The 25,091-nt window shown below is 45.8% G+C and overlaps 4 protein-coding genes and 1 long non-coding RNA gene across 9 annotated transcripts; all 5 read right to left on the bottom strand.

Annotated features, from left to right (window-relative positions):
• Nucleotides 1-224: 224 nt before the first annotated feature.
• On the bottom strand, nucleotides 225-4,182 carry LOC100846500. Its single transcript, XM_003567358.4, has 4 exons — nucleotides 3,469-4,182; nucleotides 3,260-3,382; nucleotides 2,973-3,170; nucleotides 225-1,374 (listed from the first exon to the last, which is right to left on the bottom strand). Exons 1-4 carry the CDS (start codon nucleotides 3,862-3,864, stop codon nucleotides 610-612), a joined length of 1,482 nt encoding a protein of 493 aa, XP_003567406.2. The 5' UTR covers nucleotides 3,865-4,182; the 3' UTR covers nucleotides 225-609.
• A 988-nt stretch (nucleotides 4,183-5,170) lies between these two features.
• LOC100845471 lies at nucleotides 5,171-9,315 on the bottom strand. Of its 2 annotated transcripts, XM_024459188.1 has the most exons (6): nucleotides 9,051-9,315; nucleotides 7,971-8,522; nucleotides 6,869-6,994; nucleotides 6,622-6,750; nucleotides 5,934-6,544; nucleotides 5,171-5,846 (listed from the first exon to the last, which is right to left on the bottom strand). In XM_024459188.1, exons 2-6 carry the CDS (start codon nucleotides 8,010-8,012, stop codon nucleotides 5,468-5,470), a joined length of 1,287 nt encoding a protein of 428 aa, XP_024314956.1. In that variant the 5' UTR covers nucleotides 8,013-8,522; nucleotides 9,051-9,315; the 3' UTR covers nucleotides 5,171-5,467. The 2 variants fall into 2 exon arrangements, with proteins under 2 accessions (XP_024314956.1, XP_003564937.1); XM_003564889.4 differs by lacking the exon at nucleotides 7,971-8,522 and having other exon boundaries at nucleotides 9,051-9,314.
• Nucleotides 9,316-12,467: 3,152 nt separating this feature from the next.
• Nucleotides 12,468-14,075, bottom strand: LOC112271057. Of its 2 annotated transcripts, XR_002963845.1 has the most exons (4): nucleotides 13,784-14,075; nucleotides 13,531-13,671; nucleotides 12,909-13,044; nucleotides 12,468-12,806 (listed from the first exon to the last, which is right to left on the bottom strand). It is a non-coding gene; the product is annotated as an uncharacterized LOC112271057 (long non-coding RNA). The 2 variants fall into 2 exon arrangements; XR_002963844.1 differs by having other exon boundaries at nucleotides 13,531-14,075.
• A 719-nt stretch (nucleotides 14,076-14,794) lies between these two features.
• On the bottom strand, nucleotides 14,795-20,809 carry LOC100846198. 3 transcript variants are annotated; one of them, XM_010234442.3, is made up of 9 exons: nucleotides 20,531-20,809; nucleotides 20,160-20,282; nucleotides 19,924-20,027; nucleotides 18,687-18,756; nucleotides 16,981-17,233; nucleotides 16,407-16,451; nucleotides 16,142-16,314; nucleotides 15,429-15,562; nucleotides 14,795-15,341 (listed from the first exon to the last, which is right to left on the bottom strand). In XM_010234442.3, exons 5-9 carry the CDS (start codon nucleotides 17,139-17,141, stop codon nucleotides 15,303-15,305), a joined length of 552 nt encoding a protein of 183 aa, XP_010232744.1. In that variant the 5' UTR covers nucleotides 17,142-17,233; nucleotides 18,687-18,756; nucleotides 19,924-20,027; nucleotides 20,160-20,282; nucleotides 20,531-20,809; the 3' UTR covers nucleotides 14,795-15,302. The 3 variants fall into 3 exon arrangements, with proteins under 3 accessions (XP_010232744.1, XP_024314751.1, XP_010232746.1); XM_024458983.1 differs by having other exon boundaries at nucleotides 16,981-18,756; XM_010234444.3 differs by lacking the exon at nucleotides 18,687-18,756.
• Nucleotides 20,810-21,024: 215 nt separating this feature from the next.
• Nucleotides 21,025-24,666, bottom strand: LOC100845167 (E3 ubiquitin-protein ligase complex slx8-rfp subunit slx8). Its single transcript, XM_003564888.4, has 5 exons — nucleotides 24,482-24,666; nucleotides 23,399-23,763; nucleotides 23,196-23,274; nucleotides 21,673-21,803; nucleotides 21,025-21,587 (listed from the first exon to the last, which is right to left on the bottom strand). Exons 2-5 carry the CDS (start codon nucleotides 23,714-23,716, stop codon nucleotides 21,351-21,353), a joined length of 765 nt encoding a protein of 254 aa, XP_003564936.1. The 5' UTR covers nucleotides 23,717-23,763; nucleotides 24,482-24,666; the 3' UTR covers nucleotides 21,025-21,350.
• Between the last annotated feature and the right edge of the window lie 425 nt (nucleotides 24,667-25,091).

Here is a 25,091-nt window from a genome sequence, read left to right as displayed (position 1 = left end):
GACCCCTTATCATTTTGCTGTCGTTTAGCATCAACTTCGGTGACAGTATCAGTGCATTTCTATGTTAAATGTCGGCTTTAAAATATAGTACACCGTAGTTGCTAATAATCGAAACATCGGTGTGGTTGAGTGGTTGACCATGTGGGTGCACCCTACTCAAATCAAATGAACGAATGATAAATATCTTAATGGGGGTGGTTATCTTGGATGAGACCATTCGTGAATAACATCGAAGAAATTTGATTCAAAAATTCAAAAACCCAATCTGAATCAAATGTTTGTTGATTTGTTCTTCAAACAGAACCTATGTAAGACTTCTCCAAAAAAAAATGTGCGCTTGGATGGAGAGCTTTGTCACCAGAATTAGTATCACTACAAATTACATGCTCGCTATTTTATTAATTGACAGAACCAAAAATGTGCGCTTATCCATTCCATGGTACGTTGATGACATATATGGTCCTCTACTCTCCACGTAGCACGATCTAGAGAAGGCTGAACGTCAATGCAGAATTAGCTAACTGTCCAGTGTTGTGCTTCCTCTGTCATGCCACCATCGCCTGTGACAATCCTGCCGGTCACCGTCGATCAGCCCTCGGTCGCCAAGAACTAGTGGTAAGGATTGGTCCAACACTCGTCCTCCGCCACCGCCTCCTTCCACCTCATGCTGAAAATCCTCATCTCTGCGTACGACTGCTCCATCACCGCTTGCCTCCCAGTCGTCGACGGTGATCCCTCTACCGGCGAAGAAGTTGTAGTTGTAGTCATGTCACCGTCACCAGCGCCGAGCGCGGGGATGCCTCGGTGGAGGACATACTCGCTATCGACTACCCCGACGTTCACCCTCCGGTCTCCCTTCGTGCAGTATCCGAGCTTGAAGTCGAGCCCCCACCCGTAGATGAGGTCATTCTGGATCATGTACCACACGCACCGCCATGCCGTGCGCGAGAACACCGGCACCATCATCTCCACCCACCCTGCGCAGGGAGGGCCCGTGATGTTGCCGTAGCTGCACCTCCCCTTCCCTGTCAAGCGTCGGTGGACCGTTCCTCCTTCCGGCACGCGAGCGGTGAGGCGGTGGTGGATATTTGACCGGTTGTCGAGCGCCGGCTGCGAGATCTCGAGACCTTCAATCCTGACAATGTCGAGATACCTCATAGGGTCGAAGTTGTCCACCTCGATGTCCTCGTCCCAGAGGAAGATGTAGTTATACTCTGTTGTCAGGTCCGGGTGCAGGAACCGCTTCGCGAACCACCACTTGGTCTGGTTCGCCGCCGCGACGTGCACCGCTCGCGCCGACCACGGCAGGTCACCCCACGCTTCCACCATGCCATCGTAGTGGAACAACATCACTGTGAAGTTGGCCGCCGGGAACTGTCATAGACACACACCATGAGGATTGGATGACAGAGGTGAAATAGTAAGTGTAATGTCATCATCACAACAGGATTACTCATTCGGTGCCTGAATCAAGAGGCGTGGGCGCGTGGCCGGATGAGAAGTTGATTTAGAAATAGGCTACTTTTATTGAAATTTAAGGTACTCCTAAAACAGATTTGCATGGCATATATGTAAACAGATTTAGAAATTTTATGGACAATTTATTCTATGTTATTCAATGGCTAAAATCTACCATTACCTCATGGCATTGTAAATGGCTGCATGAGGTTAATATGGTCTTTGCATCTTACAGATAATTAAGGAAAGATATAATAGATCATTAAAGCATGGTGACACATAAGGAAACAAAACAATATGATTATTATGCTAATTAATTAATGGTATTTGTTCCCTTCCAAAGATTATATTGTAGATAATCCTCCGTGCGGTATGTAGCCTTCGTAAAACAGATTTGCATGTCATTAGTAACATGTTGATTAATACGTGTAATTTGTTTCTTATATATATTGTGTCATCGGTAACACTTCTAGAAACATTTAGTCAGTTAAAAGAAACATAGGTTTGCAATCCTGAGTACGGATAGGGGTGGCAACGGATCGGATCTGCACCCACTCGAGTATTGCTATTTCATCTCCATCCACATATAGTAGAAATCATCCCGTCCCCACCTCGGGGATAGAGCGCTTGCTATCTACAGTTACCAAAAATTTCTAGTCTCTTTTACAATTACACTAATCTCAGACTTAGTTTATAGCAAAATCGATACTAAATTATTCACTTTACCACAATAGTTTGAAAGAAAAAAAATCAATTTGGAAGCTACTCCGTATATCAGAACATGTATAGTCTAGTAATATGCATGATTTAATCCACATACAACTCACGCGTGGCATGAAAGAAGAGAATTGTTGGTCAAAGACTCTGTCAAAGTTAACAAAATACACCTTATCTTTAGAAACTGAAAGAGTAGGAAGTTTGACTCAGAACAAAGTTAGAACATTTGATACTTAGGAACAAAGATAGTACTACTACATATATACTCCATTCCAAAATACATGACGCATAATTTTGTTGACTATCAAACTTTCTAAAGTTTGACCAATCTTATACACATCTGAAATATATTTTCATAATATTTTGATTTGACACTATATATGTTGATTTTTTTTTCCCATAAGCTTGGTCAAACTCTACAAAGCATATGTTGAATATTAGAAATTATTAATTATACAATTAAAACCTTCTACGTTTTTAAAAAACAAAACCTTCAACTTTTAACAAGCCGATAACCTACCATAAGTGAAATTGTCCTAAAATGCCGTTGAGCAATTATTGCGCGGCCAGGATTAAATACTACTCATGAATTACCCGCAGGAGGTATATATGAGCACTCATCATTTTAAACGAGCTTTTTTCTTCTAAATAAATTGTCTTAAAAGAGCTCATTAATCGTATCCAATTTTCATCTAAAAATCAATTTTATCCAAAGAACAGGCCGGGTTCATCTTTTTTACGAAAGTAAGCAAACTCTCGAAATGGAGATGGGATGATCGGTCATGAATGGCACGTACCTTGGAGACGAGCTTGTGGACGGTCGCCTTCTGCTTGACCCCAACGGGGATCGCCAGGAGGCTCTTGGCCGGCCGTTGTTCTTGTTCAGTGGCGTTGCCGCCCAGCAGCGGCTTCATCTCGAAGCTGGACTTGTCCCGCACGATGCCCCTTGGCAGCATTTCGCTCCCCGGAGGCCTGCTGCTCTGCTGGCGGTTATTCTGCAGTGCATTCGCAGCAAATTCAGTGTTCGAATTAGTTATTTGCATTGCAGAATTGCAGAAGCAGGAGCCGGCAGAGCTAGACTGACCTCGCAGCTGCTGCCGCGGCGTTCCCCGGCCGGCGGCGCCGTCTCGTTGGCGGCTGACGGTAGCACGGCTTGTGATCTCGGGCGGCGGAGCAGCAGCAGCATCAGCATCGACGAGTACAGATTCTGCAGAAACAATATTGATACACATACAGATATACTCTGTTATCCGTCTACGATTGAGTGCAGAACAGCTGAACAGGGGATCGCACCTCGTCCTCATTGCGATCGAGCGTCGTGACGATGGTGGCGGCTGCGGCGACGAAGAAGAGCAGCACGAGGAGGACGGCGATGGGGCGGCAGTGCCACGTGGGAGAACCGCCGCCGCCGCCGATTCTGCGGCCTGCAGGGCGACGGCGGCGAGCCGTCGGCGGGACCAACAGCGAGAGCGAGAACGTCATGGATTGCTTCCCCGAATCGACACTACGAGACAACGAGTACAGCAGCAGCCAGAACATAAACGGGGCCAATGGAGTGTGGCTAGTTAAAGAAAGTTTGTACAGCGGTAGGTAGATACGGGTACAGCACAGAGAAGAGAACTCTCGCGGACTTAGCTGTCCAGGTGACCAGGTCCAGCAGGGAGGAAATGAGAAAGAACGGCAGTGCATAATTTGCGGGTAATCAGCAATTGTTTTGGAAAGTCTTTAGCCTGGTATACAGCAGGGATGTGTATGTATGTGATTAATGCAATTGAAGGGGGTCAGATATTGGGGGCGAGGTGTTCAAATTCGGTTTTCAGACTTTCAGTTGAAGCCGTTCGGGGCTGCTGGCTTGCTCACTTCATTTTCCTTCGTAGTATAAGCTCCAATCGCTGGCTCCTGGCAAAATTTGTACTACTCCTTCTGATCCATATTATTTGTCGAAATATTACATGTATTTAGATTCTAGACGTTTTTTAAACATAGATCATCCAGATTTGGCAAATGGAGGGACCCATATTGTTTGTCGAAATATTACATGTATTTAGACTCTAGACGTTTTTTAAATATAAATCATCCAGATTTGGCAAATGGAGGGAGTACTAGGAAAAAAAGAGATGGTTTCAGTTCAAACCATTTTAAACACCCATAGGTCTCGTTTGGGAGCAGGCAAATCCAGGGAGATTTGCAGGTATTGACAGTGACTAGAGGAGGGGGGGCGGATAAACTACAATCTCTTCCATTAATTCCTTTTAATTACCCTTGGATCAAAGACAGGGATGGGATTGAACAAACAAGGCCTTAGGCGGTGACAAAGGGTAAGTGGTGGTTCAAAACTACTTCCATAACTATTTAAATCTACCTTTTCTCCATTAAAAAACATTCATATCGTATATACAAAAATCTTTGACCAAGTTTATAAAAAATCTACTAACCGACACTAAATTAGTTTCTCTAAATTCACCTGTATGTTTTCATAATAGATGTATTTGATATCGTAGTATACTTTTAAAAGTTTGACTCAGGATAAAGTTAGACACATCATCTTTTGAAATTTTGACAAAGTACAAAAATCACCACATACATGCAGAAGGAATTGACATCAAAAGATGAGTTACTGCAAGTGCCCAAAAAAACCATAGACATCCAGCCATTTCCATAATTCTTGTCGAAATTTTACATGTATCTAGACGCTTTTTAGAAATAGATACATCCATTTTTGGATAAATTTGAGACAAGAATTATGGAACGGAGGGAGTACTCCATGTCCCAAATTCCCAATGTACCAGTTGTTCTGTGAACTGTGATACTTACATTATTAGAACTACCAATTAGGGTCATCAGAAATATGCAATAGCAACTGTCTGATTTTTTTGAAAATTTCAGGTAGCCATGAATAAGCCGAACTGTTTTTTCTTCAGTCTTTCCTCTCACGATCGATCTGATGACCTCGTCGCTCTTTCTAGGATAATAACTGCTGCCTGCAGCCAAATCCTTGTCTAAACTGATATGCCAAAACTTCATTGATCGACTTTAAAATTGTAATACTTACATCATCTTTGAAAGTAGCTCTGCTTATTCCCCGGAGAGGAAGGTAGGGAGAGAGATCTGTACATTATATCTGATTTTTAATCTGAAACTCTCTAGGCTAGACCTGTAAGTTTTGCTGTGTTATCTGTCTGTATCATCTAAGCCAAGGCCTGTGCCGCAGCTAGCTGCAGGTAACTGACTACACATACCCCACTGTTTGTGCATGCCGACGCCATCGATCGCCGGCCGGCCATGGTCATTGTCATTCCTTGGTCGGCGCGGGCTGCGGGTAAGGATCAGTCCAGCACTGGTCCCCGGCCACCGCCTCCTTCCACCTCCTGTTGAATATCTGGAGCTCCGTGTACGACCGCTGCCGCACCGCGTACCGGTCCGTCGACGATGACAACGAAGAAGATCGCTTCGTCGCCTTCTTTCCGCCGCCATCATCGCCGAGCGTGGGGATCCCTCTGTGGAGCACGTACTCGCTGTCGACGATCCCGACGTTCATCCTCCGGTCCCCCTGCGCGCAGTACCCGAGCTTGAAGTCCAGCCCCCAAGCATAGATGAGGTCGTTCTGGATCATGTGCCACGCGCACCTCCACGCCGCTCTCGAGAACACCGGCACCATCATCTCCACCCACCTGCATCCAGCATGTCCCCCCATCAAATTGCCAATCAAGTTCGTAACGGATCAGTGATCAATGATCAGTCATTGCATATATACTTACCCTGTGCAAGGAGGGCCGGTGCTGTTGCCGTAGCAGCGGGACCCCTTGCCGGTGGTCTTATAGAACCTCCGGTGCACCGCAGCCCTGCCGCGGGCACGGGCGGTGAGCCGGTGGTGGATGTGCGACCGGTGATCGAGCGCCGGCTGCGAGATCTCGAGCCCTTCCTTCCTGACAATGTCGAGATACCTCACAGAATCAAACCCACCAACCTCGATGTCCTCGTCCCAGAGGAACACATATTCATACTCGGCCACAAGGTCCGGGTGCAGGAACCGCTTGGCGAACCACCACTTGGTCTGGCCCTCAGCCGCCACGTGCACGGCGCGCGCCGACCACGCCAGGTCCCGCCACGCGTCCAAGGACCCGTCGTAGTGGAACAGCATCACCGTGAATAATCCGGAACGGGCGAACTTGGAGACGAGCCTGTCGACCACGGTCTTCTGCTTGATCCCCACGGGGATCGCCAGGAGGCTCTTGGCTGGCGAGCGCTTCGCGTTCCTACGCCGCTGCTGTTCTTCCGGGTTGCCGCCCAGGGACTCCATCTCGAAGTTGGACTTGCCCTGCACGATGCCCCGAGGCAGCGCATCGCTGCCCCATGGCCTGCATTGGTTCTACAACACAGTTTGTTCTTCAGTCAGTGTTCTGCTCAATGGAGTGAATGGGAGAAATTTCAGGCTAACTGACTGACCTCGCAGATGTCGGCGGGCTCTTCCGTGGGCGACGCCTCGACGACGCGCACGGCGGGCCGGGGCTGGGGCTCCTCCTCGGCGGCGGCCACAGGAGCTTCTCTTTGCTGGAGCTGCAATATCGACAGGTTCTGCAGAAACGATAAATTGGAGCATGTGTGATCTACTGATCTGTGATTATCATCAACTGACACATATGCTCTGTTATCTACAGTACAGTTCAGTAAAGGTACAGAGTAGAGCACGGACCTCCTTGTGATCGAGCGTGACGATGGCGCCGGCGACGAAGACCAGCACGAGGAAGATGAGCGCAGCCGGCGGCACCACGCCGGACGAGAACCGCTTCTGCGTCGACGGATCGCCGGGCGCGGGACCCTGCCACGACGACGACGACGAGCCGTCAGAAGAACCAACGGCGAGATCATACATTACATGTATTGTCGATCGAGATTTCAGAGAGAGTGTGGAATGTCAGAATAATCTGATTTGCCACAGACCAAATCGCGTTCCATTGCTCAGTACTACTAGTGGTGCTAAAGAATAGGTCCTCAGCCCTACAGAAGAGGAGGTTGGTACAACAGAGCACCTGAACACCACATGCATTTTGCTGTACGCCCCACAGAGGCCGGACACGTACAGAGAGTCAGAAACTAACAAACCGCAGCAATCTGAAAGTAAATTAATCCAACCCTTGATTTGTCTGGATTGGAAGCAAAGAGGGGTGTTGGCTTTGGCGCGCGGAGAGGGGAAACCCAAGGGAGCAAGGTTAAGCTATGCTAAGGCTCGGCTCTGAAATTTACTCCATCTATGTCTGCAAGTGTTACCCCGAAGCAAAGAAACCTTTCGCTTCGGTGGCAACAGCAAACCCAAACCTGCAGCTCAAGCTCTATCAGGCTAATACTAAGCACATGTATCGGGGTTAACCAAATGGAACCTTCGGTTGTACTAGAATTAAAGCGGGATGGATGGTAATTTTTTTTATTTGCTCGAGTATCTGAAGCAGAGCGCATCAGCACCTTTCAATCTGTCATGGCTATAAAACCGGAGGAATATTAGCACCATAGGCATTATCAAGGTTGGGGATATTCGATTTCTGAACTATTCTACTTTGTGCGCCGCATCAACCGAAGGGGACGAATAACCCGTAAAGAAAACCGCAACGAGGAACGGCAGTCAGTGAGTGAGCAGTGCGAATTCAAGGGGGGGAAAAGTTCAAAAGGATAAGCTCGAACTCCGGAGCAATCCGGCGGAAAATTATGCGCGAAAAACAAAAACAGAGGAGAAATCGAGCGCAGAATTATGACAGAAAATAAAAACAAAAACAGAGGAGATCAATAGAAGAGCGGCTCACCATGGAGATTCGTCGGGAAACACAGCAACCGCCGGTGATCATCGACAGGATGGAATTGGCAACCCGAAGCCAGCCGGAATCGGAAGAGTCGGAGACGAAGAGGGAGGCGCCCAAACAGAGCAATACGAAATCAACAACGGTAATAACCCAGTCATCAAGAGGCGGCCCCCGAAATTAGAATCATTCAAAGCACGAACTCCAATTCTCCCCCGTTTCTTTCCATCCAAGTCCAACCTTCTCCAACAGAGATACCGAGAGGACGGAACGGTGGCCTTATCAGCTCTAGCTTGCAGGAGCAGGCGTTCGCTGGTGAGGAAGTAAGCGACGCGGCGGAGCTCAATTGTCTTGCGCCGCCTCGAATGGAAGAAAGAACGGAAAGGGGCGGCAGTGGAGGAGAGGAAGAGGAGTCGTCATACGTAGGACCAATGGGAATATGCCACCGTGGAAAGGAAACGTCCCGTGCGCAGACTTGTGATCCGTAGGTGGAGAAATGGTTTGAACCCACGTATTTGCCTCCGTTAACGTCTACGTATTTAGTTAATCAAATGGAACCTTTTATTGTAGAATAACAGCAGATGTCAGTAAATTCTGATTCACTCGAGTCTGGCAAGCAGAACACCTGCCGTAGCTACAGCAACGGAGAAATTTGTTTACTCACGAGAAAGGTTATTAAGGAAAAGTCTCTTCAGAGAATTGCAATTTTTTTATAAAAAAAATCCAATCTTTGGAGGCAATTCAGCAAGACGAACAGAACAGTTCTGCAAACCTTCTCGTCGCGAAAAAACCGAACCAATTCGACACGCGGATTCTCGCAAACGCGAATTACATAGAGCTTGGAAAGCTGTCAGTCTCTGAACTGCTACTGTCTTGTTCGCCGCCATACAACAAACAATTCAGAAACTGAACGAACTCGTGACGAAATCAGGAGAGCAGAGCAGCTAGGCGTGACGTGAATTCAGGGGGAGGAAACGCTACGTATTAAAACGAAACTCTATCCATACGAGCTCGAATTTTTAATTACGGCCGCCGAGAAAAGGAAAACAGAGGGGATCATCAAGAGAGAAAAATTTAACAGCATACCATGGCGAGGCCGGCTGAGGCGATGTTCTCACGACTCACGAGAGTCCTTTACGGCAACCGCGCGCCGGAGACCATTAATCGGGAACTAGCCTTTAAACGAGTGATCGGAATTAATTGGCGGCTCCGACCTCCGAAGAAGAAAAAGAACCGAACTCGGTGCTGGAGACGAAGATGAACAGGAGGAGTTGGGAAGGCGAGGGAGGAGTAATGGTTGAATGGAGGGACGTATTTTAATGCTTGCGCCCCTCATGAATCATAGCGTTTGCTTCCGTTTCTGGACGGTAGTGGAGTGTTGCCGTTTTACGCGTATACCCACTAGGATTCATTGATTTACAAGATATGGTGCTGATGGGGTTTAAGCTTTATCATGATTTATAGTTTGGAGAGTAATTAATAAGGACTTGCTCATTTTCTTAGAAGTTGACTAAAAACGTGATAAAGAATACGATTGGGTAAGTACAAGATGGCGTCAATATAAATCAATGAAAACGTATAGTCTGTGATGGAAGATGCCAGATTACATTCGTGGAAGTCAAGAGAGAGATCAGGTGAGATGACTAACGTTCCACATTGAGGATTCGACCTTTTCATTCTTCCCCTCCACCAAAAATCACATATTATCCGTCCATATCTATTTCTCATGGTTTTTAATGACTATAAAAGACCCAAGTATCTTATTCCCTCCGTTTCACAATTCTTGTCGAAATATTACATGTATCTAGACGTTTTTTTAAACAGATACATTCATATTTGGACTAATTTGAGACAAGAATTATGGAACGGAGGGAGTACTCGTTAACTAGGCGTCCCATTAACTAAATGGAAAACTTGATTTGAATGATTTAGCATGAGAAAGCTTTACGAGATGACCTGCTAAGAGGGGCATGCACATAAACTGCCACTAGTCAATAGTCTGTGGGGCCCACTGCATGACGGTTGGAAAAGATTTTCTGAGGCAGCCGAGCCCCACAAAGAGGCTTTCCAAAGAGTGGGGCCCATGGCCCACGGGCCATCCTCTCTAATCCGCACGCAATGCAGGAAGTGCTAATTGTATCTTGCCATTATCTTCTGCATGCGGCCTGGGGTTATAGACATAAAATGAAAAAAATAACATGTGTGGCGTCAAGTGAAATAACTTCAGAATTCTTATTGCAAACAGTAGTGCTTTAATCATTGCAATATAGACTGAACGCTAGAAAAAAAGCAGCGCTTGAAAAGTTGTTTTTAGAGAACGATACGCTAGTAGTCTCCAAAACGTAACCGGGGCCGCTGATTTCTATAATAAAATCACACAGTGTAGTTAATAAAACCAACAAAATTATATATGATGATTTTTTTTATGTAGATAAGCTTAAACATGTGATTTAAATATCTAATCTGCGCATATTTATAAAAATATTGGTAGCCAAAATTACTAAGGTTGGGTTTGCCTATATTCAGAACGAGGAGCTCGTTTCAGGAAACTAAGGGGAGTATTTTTAACTAAGGGGAGTATTAGAAACATAATCCGTCCATCATTCTTAAAGTTTGTGATCTGTTCCAGTTGAGCCTAGAATGAGTATAAGCTAGAAACGAGAAAAAAGCGATGCATATATATGATATTCGAACTGATATCATGCATACTGGACCAGCTATAGCTGAAAGCTCCGTCCACCACCGAGACCAGACGCCACTAGAAAAACAAGGATTTAGATGCCTCCGGACAATAAAAACAAAGAAAATATATATACAGGCACGGGGATTATTAGTGTGTGGGGAAAATCGTGCCAAAGAATCGTGCCGTTGCATCCGCCAACCAAAGCCGTATCCACGTCGTCATCGAGGACCAGAAAACAGCCGCATGCAAGGCTCCGCGTGACCGATTTATCTTCTTCTTCGTCTAATTTTCTTCTCCTTCATAAAACTAAAACCAGGACACGTCTTGGTCATTTCGAAGAAATTTAAGCCCTGTCTCCATCAAAAGAAAAAAAATCCCAGTGGCAACCCTGCCTAATTAATCAGGGTCTGATCGAGCTGGGTCAGGTCAGGAGACAAAGAGTTGGTTAGGTGGCAAGGCAGGTCATGATATCGATATCGATGCAAACTTTGAAGCTAGCATCTCCGCTCATGCATGTCATGTCATGTTGCACGTACCCTCGTACGTACGTTACCTTAAGCTGAAACTGTCTTCCTTCCAAAGGCATCATCAGTTCAGAGTTAATTCAGGAGTACCCGTACGTCCCCTGGTGGCCGGTGACAGACATATACTATATTAAATGATTTTTTATTACATGTATCTAGATATATTTTTGTCACAGATACATTCATATTTGAGAAAAAATCACTTAATATGAGACGGATGAAGTAACACTAGGTAAGGTAGTAGCGCATCGGTCCACCAATTTGATGGGCACAAAATGAAAAGGCTAAGATGGTTCAATGATCGTCCGGAGAAAAGGAAAATTTGGGGACTAACTCCATAGCCTTGGCTCTGTCTAGCTAATCCGATCGACGTCAGCCAAACGGAGGCCGTTGACGAGCTCGATATGGCAGGACACAGTTCGTGACCGTTTTTCTTTTCCTCTTTTTGCTTTGGCGTTTTCCCTTGATCGCCCGGCACCGAGACGTGTGCGTGCGCCAACGACGTCGCACCTAACTCGAAACGTTGAGGAACGTCCACCCAGGATCAGCCGCACCCCAAGTTTGATCGGGCTGCCTAATTAAGCTAGCAGCTAACCTGGCTGCAACGATGCTCTTAAAGCAAGCAAAGGCATTTCGGCCGCCCAATTCTTTTATAGCATCTGCCTATCTAGCTATAGCCATACTTAATTTGTAGTGTCCCGTGGAATTAAGTCCTGCAACAGAAAACAAACTCGTTGCTATAGGCTATAGCTCCTCTCCACTCCTTCGATTCCGGGCTAGCTGCTTAGCCATACTATATACGAAGGAGGCGTGTGTATTTGTTGATCAGGTCAAGAGAGATGATCGAGTCTACGATCCGAATTGGAGGCTCTCCTTTTCAGCTTCCACTTGCCAGCTAAGCAATAAATTGCCTTTTAAATCCTGTTGTAACCGTAAAAAAATTCTGGAGACGCATCATATCAGGTGAAAATCTTCGTTCAGTGAAAACTTAAAAACTTCAATTCTAACCATTAGATCTCAAATGGATGGATTAGGTGGAACCTCTGATCACTTAAACACGTTATATAAAAACCACCCCACGTGATTAGAGCTCTAGGTGGTTTTTCATAAAATGTGCTTAAGTGAGTAGATGTTCTACTTTTCATCTTACCCATTTATTTAGGATCTAATGGTTAAAAGTTTTCAAATTTTCACCAAATAGAAATTTTCACCTTATATGTTAAAAAAATGGCGTTGTGTTCGGATGGGTGGGCCACCATGTGATTAACCACATTGAACTGGCCATTGTGCTCTGTGTGAATTATTACCTGATTTTTTTTTGCAAAATAATAATAATCAAAAGTGGTAGCTTATTACGAAGATTGCCACAATGCGGTGGTATTGTGCCATTTACTCTTTTGAAGATATTGGTACGCGCCAAGGTTTAGCTGACTTTGTCTATATCCAAAAACTTTGTGCTTTAGGAAACTGAAGGGAGCACTCACAAAGTTTGTGATCTTTTCAGTTAGGAGAATTCCCAAAAACAAATTAGAACTCTATATACAAATGCGCAAAAGGATATTATGCACATCATAGTGGACCAGCTGAAAGCTCTCTTCACCACTGGGAAGACGTTGCCAGAAAATAAGGATATGCCTGTCGACAGTGGAGAGAAAGAGAATAATAATATAAGTATATAACTAGGGGATCCGAATACGTGGAGAAAGAAAATACCAGTGGAGTACCAAAGAAACGTACGTGCCATTGCATCCGCCAACAAAGCTGTATTCACGTCGTCATCGATAGCAGTATACTACCTGAAAACAGCCTACAATTGTTTGCTAATTTCCACGGGAGTGATGTTGCGTATCACGAAAAACGTACCAAGAGATTCCTGCAGATAGACCAAGGAGGCTTTTTTTGGTCATCGACAAAAGAAACACTTTTGACCGACGGATTCAAATCTGCAGACATAACACGATACTACCAAGGTAAATCACCCCAACTTTTTTGACAACAAAAAGTTCAAGTATACTTGCTTTGACAGAACCCGCACACGTTGACACTTGACAGACCTACAGTCCAAACTCCAAAGTCCAGACCACCAATCGGCATGTACAGTAAAGATTGATAAAAATGAAATTCATTTGTTATCGGCGCTCGTGTCTCTTAACAAACTCTTCAATGACTAATCCCTTCCCAGAATCCCAATCAAATCTGGTGTATATGCGCTCAGGTGGTTTTTTTTTTCGGAAACAGCCCATCTAGGTGACATTGTGATCGTGTTTTTTGGATTTACTTCAGACCGGCGTTGTGCTTTCAGTAATACTGACGGTGTTTCCTTAAAAAAAAATCCGGCTTATACGTATTTTTTTAGTACCTGCATTCTGCACCACAGCCGGAAACCAAAAGGTCCGCCGTGCCGTGTCGCCGCCCCAAGTCCTACGAGCCAAACCCATCAGGCCGGATGACGCAGCGAGTATATGTCACAGCTCTCTGGCCCATTTCCCCCATTTCCTTTCTGTAGGCATACTTTCCAGAGAATCTCAGCCCCATGAAAAGTCCTGCAACTCGATCGATTCCTAGTTGCTTTACAGCTTTAGCCATATAATACGAGGCAGGGGAGGTGTTACCTGGTTGCAGAGGCACCCACAGCCCACAGCCCACAGGGGGGATGTTGACACGAGAGGAGGAGGCGGCGATCGACCGAGGATAATAATGTGGTCGTGTCAACGTCCATCCATCCATAACCAATACGCACGCCGACCTCTTCTCTTCTCTTCGCTTCTATCCCCATGCGTCGACGTCAACGGCCGGGTCCATCATCCATGGTGCCCCTTGCTTTGGACCAACTGACAAGCACTTGTCTGACACTCTGACCACGACCTCTTCAGGTCCTAGTCAACCTTGTGTTTCTTGAGTTCAGGTGCGTAAGCAGCCTAGGCTAAATCATCATTTGAGCTGGTAGGAGTATATATGGTTGTTGGATCTGCCCTGAGGCAGAGGGATGTCAAAGATTGTCTTTAGCAATCCGTTCGACGTTTCTGATAGCAATCGGTTTTGGGGTTTTGGGCTATCTATGATGCTGCTGCGTGCTGGCTAGCCTACCAGGGCAGACGGCAGAGAGAAACACTGGTGTCATGCAATTACAGTTAGTAGCGCCGTAGCGGCATGTCAAGCGACAGACTTCCAGTGTATCGATCAGACCTCCAGATTTGTGTTGCGTCGCCTTGAATTTGTAATCACAAGCGACTTTCTTTTGAAAAAAACTTCGAGTGGAAAGACATAACAACATATTTTGAATGCTGAAAGTTATACGGAGTATTTTGTTTTTGGACGTTTGCATTTCACAGAACGACATACGTATTTACTTGCATACACAATTACACACTCTTTCTGATTGGGCCAAGCGTGCAGACTTGGCTGATCATGGGCCGAACTGGAGAGGAGACCCTAAGCAGCTATGGTATCGACCTACTGGGCCTTCCCTGAAGTCACGACTGTTTTTCCGGCCCAAGGGGTATCTAGGCTCTATTAACTGGTCCTGTATTCGTAAGCACAAAGTTACCAAGGGGGTCTTTACCGCTTGGCTCAAACTTTTCCTTAAAAACAAAGAACAAGAAAAAAAAAAGAAACTGGCCGGATGGCTCAAACATGATATAGAAACTCTATCACCATGAAATTGTTGGATATTTATTCACACACGAATCCCACAGAGACTCTTACAACATGAAAACACTGGATATTTCTTCGCACATGAATCCCGCAATAGCAGAGCACAAGCTTCCACAGCGAAAACACTGTCTACAACTGAATGGCAACAACGTCTCGATTGGCAATCGCAGCATCGCATGCTAAATTGTCAGGAGGAAACTGATGGTAATGACAAACCCTGTCTGGAGTAATTCAGATGGAACCACCATAAGTGCCAATGTGGTCACGGCTCCACGGCGCCCAGAAAGGCTAGACTAGTTCTAGTCCGGGAGGTAGATCCGGTGGTAACCGTCCATGGGCAGACTAGTCCGGCAGGTAGGGCACTTCCTCTGAAGCTTCACGGCAGTCTTGACGCACTCCAGGCAGAAGATGTGGCCGCAGAGGGTGGATGACGCGATAACCAGCTCGCCATGGCAGATTGGGCAGCTGAACTTTGCTTCATCCACAGGCGCAAGGGGTGCCAACGTTTGGCTTGGGCTGCAGTGTCCGTATAAGCGAACCTTTGAGGGGGATATGGTAACTACTATGCCATGGTATTGAGAACGCGTAGTGTAGAGTTCTTACCATGATGCTGTTGGTTCCAGGTGTGTTCACCATATTTGCCACAAGGTTGTTGTTGTTTGAAGCTGCCGAGCGCTGCCGCTTACAATTGAGACCCAGAGATAGCTCTGTGTTCACATGCTCACCAGGAGCTTCCTCTGGAAAGAAAGTACCACAAACAAAGTTAATAAATGGGAAACATGGTCTATATGCAAGGCACACTAGGAAAAACAGAAGAAACTGAACATTGTGAAACATGGTCGTCTACATACACCTGTGCCTAGAGCAATATGGCTTGGAGATTGAATAGGAGTACTATTATGGCAAACACTGTGAAACTGAACAGTGTCATATCCCATTTCTATTTAACAAGTCTCTGAAGAAAAGCTAATTCCAAACAAAAAGGAAAGTAAGAGTCTGAAGGAAGATACTGAATGCTAATTTCTGATAATGGACCTTTCAGGTTATAGCATTTTATTTAGAGCTCTTTTACCCCAGTAGTTTAGCGGAAGGCCTTTTTTCAAACATACAAGCTAGACTACAAAAAAGGTGGCGTTTGTTTCTAGCACATATATAAGTTGATTTTTCCCCCTCCAAATATACTGCTCTTGGATTTCAATAATAAATGCCCTAGCATGGCTACAGGAAACAAAAAAAGGTAAAGTTAAGGCACACGGCCTTAAGGATATTTGCAGCCGTAAGGTGTTCTTTTTTTCATTCTAAAACTATCTGCACACCTGGCAGGGAGGTACCCATGTAGGCGTTCAGTGGATCCATGGCAGCAGATGACAAAGGACCTCTTGTGATGCCAAGTGTCGGAACCGTCGTCCCATTGATAGTGGAAAATGCCCACATTCGGTTCAGCTCAATCATAGCAGACTGCACATGTGGCTGAATTGTAGTAGTCCATCTGCCCAAAACAACCAGAAAATGAATGATCTACTTCTGCTCTGAGATGGACTAATCGGATTGCATTGCCTGAAAACCAAAGCTACAGCACACCTTGTTTGGGTAGCCAAACGTTGCATCTCTTCTACATGCTTGAGTCTGCCAATTCCAGAACAAATATCAAATAACAACAAGTATTCCCTCACTAGCTATCAGATTCAGACCATCAAAAATCACGGAAGAACTATATAAATTTTATTACATGAGAAGGGGATTGACTGCACCCCCAAGGTTCCAAAGTTTAATGCACAATCTCTTGTAAACTTGAAGGTGCGGGTCACTTTGACAATGTACCATTGACCACCTTTGTAATTTTGCAGTGAAACAATGTAGTCATAAAAGTTGATTCGACTCTCTCCATCTCCAAATGCAGGGCGTATTTTTTACTCTCAAAATATGAACTTAACCATGAATTTCATGCACAATGATTTGTTAATGCATGGCTACAAAACAGCATTCATAAGAAAGTGTGTCTGAAGATGAATCTAACGGTGTCAATTTTTCTGTAACATAATCTACATGTTATTGGATTGGTTACTGTATAGTCAAAACACGACTTACATAGTGAATAAAGTACACTACTAGTAGTAAATTTCTATTAGAGTAAATAAAAGTGATAGGCTCTTACATCTTCTGCCGGGTATTGTCGCGCAACGTCTCAAGCTGGGGTTCTTCCGCATCGAGGTCCGTCACATCGAGCATCTGTTGATCCTGCAGCGGCTCATTGGCGGCGCTGCCAACGCCACTGCCACCGACCTGGTTCGCCTGCACAGTCTGCCTCATGTCCATGTTCGCTGTCAGCCGAGCCTCTCACGCCTTCCCCTATCAACCCCTGTGCAAACTGAACGTTGCAGACGCAAGCAAGCGCACGTGGTGGGGACCTTTCATGGCAAGAAGCGAAGCGTGTTAGGCGGCAAGCGCACGAGCGATCAGAACCCGTGGCCCGTGGGTAGGGATGTCAACGGGTCTACCCTGCTAGGGTAATACCTTTCCTGCTCCGTCCCTGTGCAACCAAAATCTCCCCGTCCCCAACCCCCGACATGGGAACTGATTTTTTCTGTCCCCGTTACCCACCGGGTACAGCAGTCTCATGGGTTCCCTATTCCATGAATGATACATGCCAGGAAGAAAATCACTGCAGACATGGTCACATGCATGCAGCATGCGAATAGCTATAGCACCTAGCAGATTTCAGTAGAAGCGGCTGGAAACTACTCCCTCCGTTCCTGAATATAAAAAGTCCTAGCTTTGTCTTAAGTCAAACTTCTTCAAGTTTGACCAAGTTTATAAAAAAAAATCTTCTAACATCTACAATATCAAATAAGTATACCATGAAATTATATATCATGATGGATTTAATAAAACTAATTTAGAATTGTATATGCTGGTAAAAAAATTATAATCTTGGTCAAACATGAAGAAGTTTGACTTAGGACAAAGCTACGACTTACATTTCGGAACAGAGGCAGTATAGTACTACGTGGTAGATTGATGCTACATTGAGTAGATTGTAGTGGCGGGTGAGGTGCTCCTGCCAGTAAACGAGAAAAGAATACGAGATGGGGGTCTGCCGGTCGGTGGAGGCTATGGAAAACATATTACAAAATAAATGGCATCATGCGTAAGAACGCAGATTTGACCGAGTTAGCATTTATAGAAGGAAAACTGGATTGCCGTCTTATTTTTACCAGGATTTTTTTTTGAGGAATCAACGCGGGGGGGGGGAGAGTCTCCCCACCTGAATAATATTACTCAAAACGAGAAAGTTACGGGGTAGAAAGATAGACACGCCAAGAATCGGCGGCTACCTTTTAATCGGCCAACCTTGGCCGATGTGCGATGGGCACTACATCTTGCCAAAGCAAGTACATTGAAGAGCAAAACAACAAAAGGAAGTAAAAATTACATGGATTGCATATGAAGGCTCTATAGAAAAGTAACACCAAGACCAGCAATCAAGGAAAGCAACAAAAAGAAGTAAAAATTACCAGGATTTGACGCAGGGTTTACACAATTTGTGGATCCGTGGGGTTCGGATCTAGGGATTACATGAGCCAACCCTCCCCCCCGGCACCCCCCGCTCTACCCAACGGGGAGCACATCGTTCCCCATGGGGGTTAATTATGTATCACAACCAGCCCCTAAGGCCTAGTTCAGTTCCACCATTACTGGTGGGGATCGGCAGGGAATCCTGGGATCTTAATTCAAATCCCCTCCGATCCCCCAAATCCCCGCAGGGAACAACGCAACCAAACAGCCCTAATAGAGGAAAAACCCCACTGCCATCCCTACCCGTGGGGGCTAGTGCTGTTGTAGGAGGGGAGGAGGGCCTACCTGGGACTCTCGAAGCGGATGCGTAAGACGTACTGCGGTGAGTGGACGGCGGCCGGAAACGAGGAAGGCCCTGCAAGGAAAGAAAGAATGTGGACTGAATGAAGGAAGGGAGGGGAGGGGAGGGGAGTAAAGGAGACTTTTCCCTTGTAACGGACCCCCGCGGTCGCATGGGCCAGGGGTGTGACACTATATAGAAGTTTGATAGCCTGCTGAACTAATGAGAAAAGGACAAAAGCTAGATGTAGTTCCTTGTAAGTATCATAGCGCAATCGTGTCATAGAGATCAGTGCAGAAATATAAAAATAATGTTGCAAAATTATTATCTACGAAAGAGTGACGGCTCTGACGAGTGGAATGTGGCGGCCGGGGAACCCAATGATAGCAGCAGCGGGGCGGTGGCGGTATGCCATGGCATCTTCCCAAGCTGGATATTGTAGTAGCACGGCGATTGTGGGTGGGGGAGGGGGTGGTGCTCTACAACGCTTTCCAGCCAAGCAGATATGACATTTACCAATAGATATGAAAATAGAAGATAAAAAGAATCCAGCCAAGCTCATCTGCTCCTGTCCAGGTCTCCGAATCTTAAAGCGAAAAACCTTTTCCCATAAAGATTTGAGCTTGCCCTCAAAATTTTATGATTTTTAGAGATAACTAGCCGAAGTGCCCTTGTGTTGCAACGGAACAACAAAATAAAATGATGCACTTGGAAGACATGCATCAAAACTTTCTCTCTTTGGTCTTCTTTGACGACCACCAAACGTTCCTTTAAAAAATGTTTCTTCCCAATATTTTGTCTCTATACTCTACTCTCTCAGAAGACAACGATACATTTTCTTCTGAAAATTTTATAGCATCACCCAGTCAAAAAAATATTGGGACTGAATGGCTTGACTCTTTTTAGTTCTCTCCACTATCTCATTTCACCCATTAAAAAAATATGAAGCGGCAACAGATTTGTATATGCGTGCGGAGCGTAACCTCAAGAGTTTTTCTTTTTTCCTTCTGGTTTCGATTTTATGTTTCTAACATTCGATTGAATGGAAATATAATCACAAAAATAGAAGGGTAGCATAGATTCACATGATGTATATAATTTGAAGTTGAAAAAAATTGCAGGCTGCAGCTAATTAAGGTTCCACTTTCACCTACTGTCCCAAAAAATAGAATGTAATGAGTGCAACACAAATATAATACTCAAACGAAGAGGTCATTTGGAAGGGGTAGGAATGGCACTCACGTATGCTGTGAATACAACCGCTGCAACCATCACAAGTAAGTAACCCCAGACCGTAGGAGAGTTATTCATCAATTCTCTTGCAACGAACACACAGAAGATTGATGCTGGAGCAATCATGAGGAGCATGATAACAAACAAGGATCTCGCATCAGGTCCAAATATAAACACAAGCCATCAGTCCCTATCATACTTTTCCACTTCTTACCTACACAAAAACAGTAAAATTGGTCGCTCACCTTGCTGCTGCATTCATTCCACAAGTACATGCAGTTCCCTAATCCAACGGTGAGGGCATTATGCAAAGACCAATCCACGAGGTTCAGGTAGAAATCGTCTTGCAATGCCCGCGCATCCAGCACCTAGAAAGCAACAGCAGGAAATTTCCCGAAAGATGGAGTATGTTCAGTACAGAGACTTCAAAATCTGACCTTTTGTGCCTGAGTCCTGAGAATTTTTTGAAAGAGATTTTGCGCCTGGGAATAATTCTACTTTTTATCTAAAAATCTTTTCGCATCCAGAGAAGCAAAAGATTGCCGATCAAGAATGAAGAAACAGAGGAATTCGCCAGGGAGGAAAAATCAAGAAACCATCAAATCCGAAGGCTAACCTAGGAATCTTCCTAGGGCCAGTGCCCTTCGCCTTGAACACGCCGGGGAATAGAAGGTCCTCGTCGTCCCTGCCGGCGAAGGGGGACCCCGAGGGGAGGCGGGAGGACGGCGCCGAGGAGAGGCGCGATGTGGGCGTCGACAACGGGACGGGCGGCCCGGAGTTGTTCTCCATCGGCGAGCCGCCGCTCCATGGGAGGGTAAGGGCGTGGGGGGTGCCCGCTTGCTGTTGCGCGCCGCAGACGATGGGGGTTGGGGGGTGAAGAGGACAAGGACGGGCGCACAACATCTCAAGGGCTCGAGGCAAACCTCCCTTTCTGACCTTCCGTTTGTGCAGGACCAGGTTCCTATTGCCTCAAAATCCCATTTTGATCGGTCATTAGGATACGCTTAGCTTCCTCTGATGAATGACCAAAGCCCGACAGGATCTAGGTCAAACGAATTGGCCTTGAATTAAATGAATACGCAAAGCCCAGATCATCGAAGGGTGGTGAAATGCACAAAGCACAAAGCCGCATTAGACATGGTACAAACAACATCATATACCCTACCAGACAGATAACATCAGATATTTCTTCACAGCCAGAGCTCACAATATAAGCACAGGTTTCGACTTCAAAAGACTACGGTATCCTTTACCACTACTGGTAACCACGTCTAGTCGAGCGCCAAAAGCAGTATCACTTGTTAAATTGTTGGGAAAAACTGAATGCTAATGATGACCCGGTGACGAATGATGGTTCAGATACAATCACCACAATGCCAGTGCCAAAAGGGTCAGGTGCTGCGGCTCTAGTGCACTCCCAGAATAGCTGGGTCTGTTTAATGATCTGTCGTTGGGAGGTAGACACGGTGATAGTTGTTGACAGTCAGCTTCTTCCGGCAGGTGGGGCACTTCTTCTGAGTCTGGATGGAGAGCTTGATGCACTTCTGGCAGAAGATGTGGCCACAGATGGTCGATGACGGGTCGACCAGCTCGTTCATGCAGACAGGGCAGCTGAACTTTGGTTCCTTTGGAACCTCCTTCACAGGTTCAGGGACAGCTTGCATCACCTTGGGCTGCGGAAAGCAAAGCCTTAGAGAGCTGACATGATCGTTAATACAATGGTATCTGTGAAATACACAAATACGTTATGGGTCTTACCAAGACACGGTTGGTTTCTGGTGTGTCCGCTATGTTTATTACAAGGTTGTCAACGGATGCTCCCGAGTGATGGTGCCTTGGGTTCGTCCCGAGAGAAAGTAGTGTGTTCACATGCTCATCAAGAGCTTCCCCTGGAACAAAAGCAGCACAGACAATGTTAAAAGCAGTCAAGAAGGCAAACTAGGAAAAAGAAAGAAAAGATACTTTGTCTACAGCATAAAGTTCTGAGACAGGATAGTATCTATCATAACTTACAAAATGTACTATTAGCAAATACTGTGAGAGAGCATCATCAAATCCAATCTCTAATTGATAAACCATGCCAAACAAACAGAAAATTAAGTCAACCTGAAGGAAGATACTTAAGGATAATCTATGATAAATTGATAATAGAATTTCAGGCAACATACTACACAGAGCTCTTTTATGGTATTCCATTCAGATGATTCTAGAGCACAGTCGCCCATGATGAAGATTAGCAGTTGAGTTGCTACCACCAGCACCAGGTTGTACCCAAAATTACGAGGATATATCTAAACCAGGAAAAGTGTAAATGGAATGTATTAAATGCATCATTCCTATTTGCTATGTCAATTTAAGGCAGTGCAGGCCACGTAAAAATAGAAGAATTTTCTGTCATGCTCTTCTCACATTGATCTCAACCCAATGTTGATGTGAAAAGGGCTTAAGGCAACGGACATACGGAAAGTTCAATTACAAGCTGAATAAGGATTAAACTTAAGCTTGTTTGAAACCTTGATTAAGCAACAGGGCCGAACACCGCTAACTGGTAAAGTTGCCGCTTGCTTGGTTAGGAAAATCACTTGGTCACCATTTTGCGTTTTTGTACAGAGATACAATCACCTCAATGAGGCAAGTTTGAACTGTCGCCCAGTCAACAAGTAAGAATGCTCGGGCACTGAACATGAGCACACCCAGTTCATCAACTGTCTGGCTTTTAGCATTGGGTAGACTAGATAATAAAGGTATGTTTTTAAGTACACCTTGTATGCACCAACCACTGAATTCTAATGAACACCATGTATGATCTGACAGACACCAACCAGCGTGCACAGCATGTCAATCAGGGAAATCAAATCCAGAAAAATCTCCATATACCAACAAAGTGTTTGGATCTGCCAAGTACTCTACATTTTAGATGAATTTGAATTTATAGGTAAAATTCATGGAAACGAGTGTAAAACTACACTAGGCATACTGCAGCATCCTGCATCCCCAATATCTCTGTGTTATCTGATATTCAAAATAGCCATTAACAGACACATTGTAGAAAGAACAGGAGTTCCTTTATATTCCTACTAGAGAAGGTGGACAACTGCTGGTGCCTTGCAAATCTATCATACTAATCTAATCGGAGATAAACGAAAGCTACATGGTGATATTGTCTACTTACGACAAAGTGTTCAGTATTAAAAATTGAAACAAAGTTATGAATCCATTTCATATAAAAAAATAAATGTACACCCAACTGTACCAGATTGGGTCAAAAAATTGGGGGGTACCTGCTGGTCCCGCAGTAGTTTCTGAATCATCATCTATTATCACAGTGACAGGTACCGCCCTGGTCGACTGTTGCCTTGCCTGAGACATAAAGTGAACAATGATATCATTAGCAACTGAGTGTCCCTTCTTGTCAAACAACCGTAAGGTGACTGAAATCAGCAACAATACAAACACATATTAGAACCAAGCATATGGAACATACTCGAGGGAGCGAGCTTCTTGAAGCATAAATCACAACATCATCATCGATCACTTCTACGTCGATGGGAAAACTATTCATGCGAATGTTTGACTCTGCAGCACCAGGTGGCACCAAGAGCTGTGAAGTCCCAGCGACTACCGTACCAGAGGCCCGGCTGTGTGAGACATGCTCATTGGTGGAAGGTGAACTCCCATTACCAGTTCCTTCAGCAGCTGGAAGCAAGTTCAGGTCCAGAAGCTGGCGGTTCACAAGCTCGGACGGAACCTGTTTAGTCCGCCGCCTCTTGGGAATAATCCTTGCAAATCCAAGGGAGCTCATGCTGCTTCAATGAAAGTTGCAGGCTTGAGCAAAGTCAATAGAACCCCCTGCAAGCAGAATTACAAACTCTGGCATCAAATACAGCCGCAACTCCAACTGTTTTGAACGAATAGGTAAGCAAATGCAATATTATTCTTGAGAAGCCACAGCTCGACCAATCTACCATGATGTAACGCAGTTCAAAGCAGCAAAAAGATTAGATTGTAGACGACCAAAAGGGGCAAACTTTCCCACCCCAGCACCATCCCCCCAACACCCTTTTCATCAGAAATGGCACAAATATACACGACAGATACAATTGAACAAAATACAGCACATGGAGATGCAGAACCTCTGGAATCTAATATGTTCATCCTCTCCCTCCCATCGAATCGACTCCAACCAACAAGCAAACCCTAAGAACTCGATCAAACCTTGCCAAAAGGCGTCTTTTAAGCCCAATCAACCTCCCCTAAAGCGCCGGGCACCGCTTCCAACGAAAAGACGACCAAACAATGGAACCTTTCCGCCGCTTTCCCCAACTGCCCCAGAGCCCCTAGCCATACGGGCGGCCGGGCAACCAAAATCCCCAAAATTCCTACTCAAAACCCCATCCTCCGCCCAGAAATCCTTCGAAACCCGGTAAATCCAGGCCCGATTTCAACATTTCGGCGGTCCCCCGCCTCGATCCGAGCCCGAGCTCCAACTACACCCACAAAAAAATCAGAAAAAAACGCCACGACGCGCAGGGGATGCAGGGATGGTTGGTAGGGGGCGGAGAATTACCAGGGGAAACTCCGGCGGGTCGTCTGCGGTTGCTGGGGGGAAGGCAGCGACTAGGGTTTGTGGAGGGTGGGTGGGAACTCCGTTGGGTTTTCTTCCTCGTCGACCGCGTCGCCCCTCGCCCGCCGGTGACGGGGATTTATGTACTAGTGGACCGGACCGGCGAGAGACGTCTCGTCTCGGCCAGCTCTTCGCCAGGCGGAGCGGCTCGGGTGATTTTGGGGCGGCCGGAGCGGCTAGGCCCATCTCAAATTCGGTCCACGCGTTAATATGGATCGGTCCACGCAACCAACCAGTTCACTTCACGCGCACTGTTCAGCTACGGCCACGGCCACGGCCACCGAAACTAGGCCCACGAATGTGCAGCCCACCAGGTCGTAGCGAATATGTGGAGCCATCTCTGTTGAGCCCAGGAGGGAAATGCAGCGAGCGTGGGCTCCAACTTCCTCTCAGAAAAAAAAAATTCCCCGCCCCACCCTCCAGAGGGGGTTCAGTCCATGAGGGCAACTTCAGCCACACGATCCAATACGGACGCATTTTGCGTCCGTCTCAGTCCGTTTGGGTCGCGGGCCGAACAGAAAACACCGTTTGGTTGGATAGTGCGTCCGACAGG

This window comes from Brachypodium distachyon, chromosome 2 (genome assembly GCF_000005505.3).
Source record: "Brachypodium distachyon strain Bd21 chromosome 2, Brachypodium_distachyon_v3.0, whole genome shotgun sequence".
Taxonomy (NCBI): Eukaryota; Viridiplantae; Streptophyta; class Magnoliopsida; order Poales; family Poaceae; genus Brachypodium; species Brachypodium distachyon.
The sequence above is the reverse complement of the archived record's forward strand: the minus strand, read 5'-3'. Positions and strand labels throughout refer to the sequence as shown.